The sequence below is a fragment of the Artibeus jamaicensis genome, unplaced genomic scaffold, assembly GCF_021234435.1.
Source record: "Artibeus jamaicensis isolate MK-2021 breed Jamaican fruit bat unplaced genomic scaffold, CSHL_Jam_final scaffold_614, whole genome shotgun sequence".
NCBI lineage: Eukaryota > Metazoa > Chordata > Mammalia > Chiroptera > Phyllostomidae > Artibeus > Artibeus jamaicensis.
In genome coordinates this window covers 3,442,648-3,451,476 of record NW_026522050.1, presented here as the reverse complement: position 1 = coordinate 3,451,476, position 8,829 = coordinate 3,442,648, and the positions used below count along the sequence as shown (strand labels likewise).

The following is an 8,829-nucleotide window of genomic DNA, read 5'->3' as shown; positions in this document are numbered from 1 at the left end:
CACCCACCCTGTGGGGACACCAATATATCTCTGGACATGGACCAGGGATGGACGCAAGGAGTGAAAAGATCCACTCCAGTAGAGAAATGTGCTTCTAGCAGTACAGAAATGAATTGTTAGATCTTCCGTATTCTCTATATTAATGCTCATAAGGACCAGAAGGGCACACTTCGGAGGCCTTCAGTGAGCAAAAATATGTGAGCATAAGCAGAGGGAAAAATAAATAACTGAGCAGAGAAGATTTGGTGTAGAAATCTAACAAACCAGTGAATGTCATGAGTGTGTGCAGATTAAATATTTAAACCACACATTTTGTAGAAATGTCAACTTGTGTAAAGATCAGGTTTTGGTGCCTGAGCCAAGAAGAATAGCTACAGGTGACACCTGATCCTGAATCACCTTCCAAATCCAGTTTCTTGTCCCAATTATTGGATGGATCCGGGATAGGTTGGACCAAGTGAATGTTTACCTGTGGGGAACAGAAGAGATGAGGTGGCCCAGTCCCTGAATGTCAGGGCTCCAACTTCTTCTCTCCTCACCTGGCCCTGCCTGTGGTGGCTGAGTTCACAGATCTCTCCAGAAACACAAAGAACGTGGTGTTAGTGCCAAGATGTCAGGCTGGTGCCCAGGCTTAGACTTGGGTGGGAATCTTGCCTTTATTCAAGTTTCTATTTTAAATGAGTTTCTCTTTCTAAAAACACCCAATAATGACACGTGTTATATAATCAGAATTTTTTTGTAGAATCTCAAAATCTGTCCCCAAAACTGGTTATACAACAACTAATTAGATGCCTACTGTATCACCTTTGTCACACAAAGAGCAGAAGACTATAGGTCATGCTTTATAGGAGCTTCACAGGCAGGGAAGAGCCATGGTGTGTAAGGTTCCACTCAATAGGGATAAGGTGCACACAGAGGGCCATGGGGTCTTGGAAAGGAGATCCCCAGAGATCAAGGCCATGATGGGACACAATTAGCAGGCTGTCTCTGATGTGGCATCAAGAATATACAAGAACTTTTAACCTAAAGGGACTGAGGCAAGGACAGTGGAGGAGAAGACTTCAGATGGAGCAATGGCCTCAGCAGAAAACTGTGGGTCCTGCACAGACATCTACCTGGTGTCCACAAGAGCAGTTGTGCAAGTCAGGGTCACAAGAGTCCACCTGACTCATAAAATGAAGGACCGTAGGGGTCAGACTAAGGCAGTCAATAGTGTTGAGAGGGGTCTCTGATGCCAGAACACCTGGCTCCTTGGTGGCTCTGACATCCGCTAACTTTGCGCCCTTGGTCAGGTTACTTGGCCTCTCTGTCCCACTGCGTTCATATGGGGGGAAATGATATGCCTGCCTCATGGGCTGGAAACCACACATCTTCCTTTGCTCACCAGAGACCTGGTGTGTGCTAGTGTCCTGGCATTCCATCCTTTCTGTGACCTCTTCTACCTTCTGGATTTCCCCCCAGTTTGGCCAATAACCTCTTCATCACTCTGCCTAATGGGTTTTTGTGAAGATTAAAAGTGGTGGTCACAGAGCCCTGCATTGACTAAGTGCTCTATAATGGTTTGCCATGTGTGTTTTGCTAAATTTGCAAGTAAGTAGCACTTCCAACGTGCTAGGAGCCAGATTCTGAGAAGAATTAACAGGGCACCAGGAGGTAGAATATGTTCAAAAGCAATAGTTACTGGTAAATCACACCTTAATAAAACACTTCCAGAAAGAGTCAGGCAAATATCAATAGGAATGAATCAAAATATAGGGCTTATTTTTAACTCTGGGGTTTTCCTCCTAACGGTATTGGATTATCTCTAAATCTTATAGAGAATGTAAAATAGCAGCAAGTTTCAGGGGTCTCTAGGGGTCTAAACAGTCCTCCACAGGTGAGAACATCTTCCTCAGTGTTACAAATTAATCCCTGGCAGCTGGCGTGGAGGCAATCCCTGCTCTTTGCCCAGCCCATTGTGAGGAATCACCCACTGTAACTCACTCTGGCCTCAGCACAACCCCAGAATGATTCCCATTGTATGAGGAGACCCAGCTGAGACAGCTCCACAGCAGCACTGGCCTGAGGCCTGGAAAGCACCTGGTCCAGGAGTGGCCAGAGTACCATGATCAGTAAACATCTGGCTGCCATAAAGATGGGTCCAAGACTAGGGCCATTTCTGAAGTTTCTGGCCTGGGAAAGTACTACCCCACCCAACTTCTAGACCTTGGTGTGATCAGAAAGTAGGAGTGATTCCCACCTAAAGACCATCATGGAGGCTAATGTCAGCCCTGGAAGTGAGGGGCAGAACCAGCTTTAGAGAATGAGTGAAAAACAAAAGGATGAAGTATGTTGTGCCCACAGATTGTGGGGCTGACTTCTAGGACTAACTTACAATGAACAGAAGTCTGGTATCATGTCATCTTCAGAACTCTTTTATGGGCTTGGTGCTGATGCATGAATCACTAAGAAAAAATAGCTTTCACTGAATGTCATTACTTTTATTCAACCTAAGACCTGAGATGACTAAAATATAAGTGTGAGTATATCTCAGGTTCTCAATGACCTTGGGGACATGATCAATATAATTCCTACTTACTGCACATGTACCTGTCTTGCATGACCCAAGCTATCCAGAGTAAAATCTGAGTAGTTCTCCTTCTCAGCATGGTTTGCCACAGCAGGTGATCAGTAAATGTCATACCAACATGGAAACCAAAGGATACCTCACTCCTCCAGTTCTGAATTTAATTTGGGCAATTGAGTCAACATACTTTTGGGAGGACAAAACAGCAGGCCAGCAATACCAGCATTCACACCTCTTAGATTCTTCTATTTTTTCTTAAGAATGCTTGCTTTTAAATGAGTCTTTTGAGAGCAAAGTTATAGTCCTAGTCCTTTCACACACCAGGAATGGTCACCGTGTGCTGTAAAGAGGACACAGGGATGAAAAGACACACACGTCATTGTACATGACCTGTGATTTCTTTTGCTGAGGACAAAACCTGGGCAGGGTCTGGTGTTGCAGCAGACAGGAGGGCAGGTCCATAACCACTGGGCACCTGGCAGAGCCCTCAAAATCACCTGTTCAACCAGTCAGGCTCCATTTCCTTACGAAAGTCTTTCCCTTGCCTTTGGAATGAAGATCGCCACCAATGGTCAGCAGGGAGAAAGTACACATGTAAGAACATAACTTTCTTTTCATTTCCAGCTTGTTCCTAAATCAATATTGTTCTTGGTGACTTTGGATCAGGAGAATGATGAAAAGACATGAGTCTCCAACAATCCCAACAGAGCAAATGCATATACAGGTCATTGACCCCTGACACATCTCTCAGGACCTCTCACCCATTTTTTTTCTTTTCTCTCCTCCAACTTTGTTTCTCTTGTCCCTCCATACCAACCCTATTTACACTGATGTGGTGTTTCTGTCCTGGGAGGCTGCCCTGTCCCTCACTGACACCAAGAGGGACATGTCAACTGCTTTCCTCAGCTGGCCAAGTGCCTCCTGCACTCAGGGCCCTTGTATTTGCTCCCCTCTGCCTAGACAACTCTTCCCAGAAGGTCCCTTTTGTTTCACCGTTCACTCAGGCAAGCTAAAAAGTTCCAGTCCAATAGCCTGCCTGGACCTCCAAGAGAATGCTGCCCTAGTGGTCGTTTTGTTGTTCTTGACACAGTTACTTTCCCTTTCTCTCCTATCCAATTGCAGTCTTGTTTATTACTTCCAATTAGGGGGAAGCTGCATAAGTTCAAGGTCCTGCTTGACTTCTTCCCACAATGGAATCTGTGACACATAGCATAGGGCCCATCCTAGGAGATTCATGGTTGTTAGGAGCATGGGTGGATACATGAATGTGTGGATATATAGATGGATAGATGGATGAATACATGGATAGATGGATGGGTGGAAGGATGAATGGAAAATGGAACCTCTGACTTAGTCCTAACAACTCTGTTTTCAGCCCCGTGATAGGCTCTTGACATAAATGTCAGCCACCTTACAAAGCCAGGCATGGAATCTTGTGTGCTCATTTCAGACATGAAGAAAAGGAAGCTCAGGACAACAGCACTGTAACTTGCCCAAGAACACATCATGACTAGGGGCTGCATCTGAGATTCAAATCCACAGCTGCATGAGCCCCGGTTCCAACCCTCTCACCTTTCAGCACTACCTGCCCCCCCCCCCCCACCAATGATCTCTGATCGTACTTCTCACATCATCCTTTGAATCAGTGGACCCAAAACCCTAAGGAACTAACAAAAACTAAACTTAATTCTAAATTCAAAACTAATTTTATAACATTGAATTAACTAAATGAGAGTGTTTTGTGAAAACAGCCTTCAAAGAAGGTGAGAAATTGTTTCTATATTCTACTTCAAAGGCACCTGCATTGGAGTCTATGGGAGAGGAGAGTCTGTCCTTTCCCATAGCATGTGGTATTGCACCCAACCCAAGTGTTTGGAGAATAAGGAGAAACAGACTGAATGTGAAGTGTGTTGTACCCTCAAGAGGTAAAAGAGAAATAAGAGGAGTAGCAGGGTGCAGGAAGAAGAGGAGGGGAGGATGGTGGTGGTGGAGGAGGAAGAGCTGAAGATGAAGAAGGAGCAGGAGAGGGTTGGGGAGAAAGATATAGGGAAGGGGGAATACATAATGAGGACAACAACAATAAGAAAGCAACAGGGATGGCAATACAGACTCACAGTGTTGTCATTTGCCTTATTATTTTGCAAGCATTTTGATGTTAACTTCATCTAACATCCTCACCATTATTTGAAGTTCCTAGACTTTGAGGGTTTTCAAAACTCTGTCCCCTCAGGATATATGAACAAAGGGCATGTGGTCTGGGCCTAAGAGATTCTCTCAGTCCCTTCCTGGCCTAGGGCCAGGTTTACCCTGTGACTCATCCTGTCATCCCTGGGAGGGATTAGGGCAGCCACCAGGGTAATAAAAGGCTTGGTTCTGGACAATCATCTCCAACTGGAGCTCTTTCTTCCTGCCACGCCAGAGTGACCAGCCCACAGCAGCTGCCTGAAAAATGAAGCTGATGACAGTCCTCATGCTGACTGCCCTCCCCCTGTACTGCTATGCAGGTGAGCACGGGGACGGTGCGGGCTTTGCAGGAGGGCTGTGCTCAGGCCCCTGTGCGAGTGCTGCTGCTCCCCAAGCTCCCCTGTCCCCATGCAGAGCAGCCCATTTCTCTAGTGTCAGCGTTGTGTATATGGGGCTGGTGGTGAAAGGAGCAAGGACACGGAGGCAAATGCCTTAGGGCTAAAAGAAAATCCCAGGTCCTGAGTTGAGTCTCCTCGGAACTGAGGACTCAGACCTGACCCACCGCCTCTCTGAGTGTGTGTCCCAGTGTGGAGGTAAGATGACAGCATCACAGTTAGGCTCTATACGGGGGTCATGCCTCCGTCACTGAGCCTGTGTTTGCATGCTTTCAACCCAGGGTCTGGCTGTGAACTTCTGGAGAAAGTGATCGATCTAACACTTGATCGTAATGTGAGCGTACCTGAATATCTCAGTATGGTTAAAGAGTTCATACCAGGTGAAGAAACTAAAAAGGCCGTAATATTCTTTAAAGAGGCCTTTCTCCATCAAAGTGATGAAACTCTGGAGAAGTTTGAAGAGATGCAGGTAATTTTGCTATCTCTTTAGCTGCATTTAAGCTGTGGGAAAGGACACACAGTTCCTGTTTGTGACAACTCTTTTGAAGCACGTGATGGTCATGCTTGTCAGGGAGATTCCTTCCATCTTACACCTCAACCTTCAGTTTACTGTCAAGCAACCTAGGTGTGCTAGCAGCAGTGCTTGGGTTCCTTGATTGTGGATTAAAGGCCTCAGAGTGACACGTGGAAACCATGGCTATGAATCCCCCCCTGGGTGGTGGGAGAGAAGAAAACAGAAGTCAGTAGTTTCACATTCAGCAGTCTTTCCACGTATGACCCATGTTGTGCTCATTTTCCAGTGCTCATTTCCTGCCTTAATATACCATTTGCAGCATTCGAGGGTGACCACCTGGATATACTCCCACAGCACACAGCACAAAGAGGAAGTGCAGATCATTAAGAAATTCCTGACACAGGGGATGGCACGTATGAACCTTGAGTTACTATGAGGAAAAAAGTGAGCCAGTCACCAAAAGACAAATATCACCCTTTGTGGAGTAGCCAATCTCATAGACACAGAGGTTGAAGAGTGGTTTCCAGGGCAGGTGGGGAGGAAGTTGGCAGATGGGAAGGGTCTGCGGCTGCATGTCAGCAGGATGAGAAGGTCCTGGAGGTCAGGTGTGCCACGTCCTCTTCCAACCATGCTGTCTGACAAAGTCCGGGCATGGAGTATTTGAGTTCAAGGAATTCGCCTCCCCGGAGGAGAACGTGGCATCCAAAATGAGTTAACAATTGGCTGTTTTATTTTAATTATTTTACTCTTGCTACTGAGTATGGACATTGTACTGTACTTATTTATTCCTGTGAAAATCACCAAAGAGGAGGGAACAGTTCAGGGGAAAACATTAGTATTCCCCATGAAACTGCCTGAAAGGATGGAAAAATCCCCACAGATTCCCCTCTCCCTTATACAGGGGAGTATAACAGCCAAGGTAATATAATTGCTAACCACAAGGGAAAACATGTCAAGTTGTATAAATTACCCTGGTTTGAGCAACTTAAGGCGATCAGGACCGCCATAGTGTACCAGAAATAAGAAAAACAAGTTACATGTTTGTTTGGGTAATCAAAAGGTGGTGGAATTGTTAGACATTTATATTTCAGGTTCATTGATTCACATAATTCCAGTGAAGTTGTACAAAATAATTTCTTGACCAGAGAACAAAGTTCCCTCTAATAAAATAGTCCCTGAATGTTTAAAAGTTGTTGAAGTAACAGCCCCTCCTTTACCTTGAATAAGAATATACATCAATTGGACAGGCAAAGAAATTAAAAAAGGGGCTGGTTAACTATTACAAGCTAAACACGTAGAAACAGTTACTAGAGAGTCAGTTTATAGTACAAAGAGAAACATTTTAGACAGAAAAAGATAGATAGCTAAGTTAGACATCACAAAGGCCTTATAATAAATTTCCTATTACCTTTACTCAATCTAGTGTATCCTTTTGCTCCATGATAAATTCTGAGAAACTTTAATATACAATTAAGACATTCAAATTCTGTACATACAGCAACTTCTAATTGTCTGATTAATGACTCTCCTGGTCAAAATAATCTTTGTTTATTATAACCGAATCTATGGGAACTTTCATATTTTTCCTGGTTACCTTTGCATTGATTTTTTTCTGCTTAACTGATCATGCTATACACCTGCAAATGTTAGTCACTACCTAAAATGAAAGTAAAAAAATCTGCTTGTACTTGCAGTAAATGGAACAGAGCTTCACTGTCCTTTGAGGCGTGAAGTCATCTGTTACCCAGCGCCGACGCCTACCCTCACCTGTTGGACCCCTTGACCCACTGTGGCTAGACCGTGGCACAGGGTGCCGCACATTTGCCAACCAAATGTTCTTCACACAATTAGCTGTGCATTGAAAATCGTAGAAGAGTAACATTTGTATGTGTGTTTACTATAATTTAAAAATCATTAAATTATTCACCCCTTTATTTCAAGATGATGGGAATGTTCTTTAAATCCTCAGTAGACAAATCATAAGGAGCTCACACCTGCAGAGTTTTGTTGCTCACAGAAGCTGTGGGTGGGGGACATGGGGCTGTTGGTTCTTCTTCTAAGGTGAAGGAACTCAGAATTTCACATTCCCTCATTTTTGGACTGAGGTACTGAAAACTGAAACACAGCATATTATTCACTATGTTATTTCAAAGAGGAAGAAACATGCAGGTAACCTGACCAAGGGAACAAACCCTGGGGGGACAAGATTAGACAGCACCAGAAGCCTTTGTCATCACTCATGGTCACCTGAGACAGAACTAACGCGATACTTCCAGCTTCTCTTCCAGCACCAGCTTCCTGTCAGTGCATGTGGACCAATCCAGGAAAACAATGAAAATGCATGTTTGTTCTTCAGGATGTTCCTTGGAAAGAACAAGTGAGGTATAAGTGATGTCTCTGCTTTTGTTTTCCAGCAACAAATATACAGTAGCTTTTGGTGTGCTCGGTACTAACTTCCACGTGAGCTCAGAGGTTGTCCAGAAACTGACTGTTCAGGAGTAGAAGCCGCAGCCTAGCATTCCTTCTTTGTCTTTGGGTCTACAGATGCAAGATATTTGTTGAAACCTCACATACATTTCCATTTCAATAAAGCATCTGCAAGATAAAAGTTGTTTCTTGGTGATTAAATAGAATGGAGGCTTTGGGGAGGCTCACATCACACATGTGTTTCTCACACACATGCACATGCACACCCATCGGTGCACAATTATTCTTTACAGAACTCAAGGGTGAAGTGCTGAGAATCTGAAAGTCATGCTGTCCCCACCACCCACAGCCAAACACTGATCCTGACTCTGGCATATGACTGTCCTCCCTCATCCCCCACCCCCAGGTCCATCTGGGCACTTTCAGGCTCTCAGGTCCTGGTGTTGGTGGCCTTCTCAGGTTCCTGGGTCCATGGCAGGTCTCACTTTGATGCTGTGCCCTCTCATCATGGCTGGGCTCCACTCTGGGTATTCATTGTCCTGGACCCCAGGTCTCCACCCAGTGCTAATAAACACCCTCATCATCTACGTGCATGAAACCTCCACCCAGTGCTGACGAAGATCCTCACCATCAATTCTCACCCCACAAGTGAACCCTATGAGATAAACTTTCCCCAAACAGCAAATGAATGTCATCGCCTCCCCCTGACAAGGTACTGAACCCTGCCTGAATGTCCACTTTTC

The 8,829-nt window shown here is 44.9% G+C and overlaps 1 protein-coding gene across 1 annotated transcript; it reads left to right on the top strand.

The window, feature by feature from the left end:
- The first annotated feature begins 4,975 nt into the window (after positions 1 to 4,975).
- Positions 4,976 to 8,223, top strand: LOC128626543 (mammaglobin-B-like). Its single transcript, XM_053659257.1, has 3 exons — positions 4,976 to 5,070; positions 5,427 to 5,614; positions 8,074 to 8,223. The coding sequence occupies exons 1-3, from the start codon at positions 5,016 to 5,018 to the stop codon at positions 8,110 to 8,112; spliced, it is 282 nt and encodes a 93-aa protein (XP_053515232.1). The 5' UTR covers positions 4,976 to 5,015; the 3' UTR covers positions 8,113 to 8,223.
- Positions 8,224 to 8,829: the final 606 nt, after the last annotated feature.

What these genes read in the sequence shown, in the direction of transcription:
- LOC128626543 (XM_053659257.1), top strand. Translation starts at nt 5,016, where the DNA reads ATGAAGCTGATGACAGTCCTCATGCTGACTGCCCTCCCCCTGTACTGC. An exon ending in CCCCCTGTACTGCTATGCAG is followed by an intron (nt 5,071 to 5,426) that starts GTGAGCACGGGG and finishes CTTTCAACCCAG; the next exon opens with GGTCTGGCTGTGAACTTCTG. An exon ending in AGAAGTTTGAAGAGATGCAG is followed by an intron (nt 5,615 to 8,073) that starts GTAATTTTGCTA and finishes TTTGTTTTCCAG; the next exon opens with CAACAAATATACAGTAGCTT.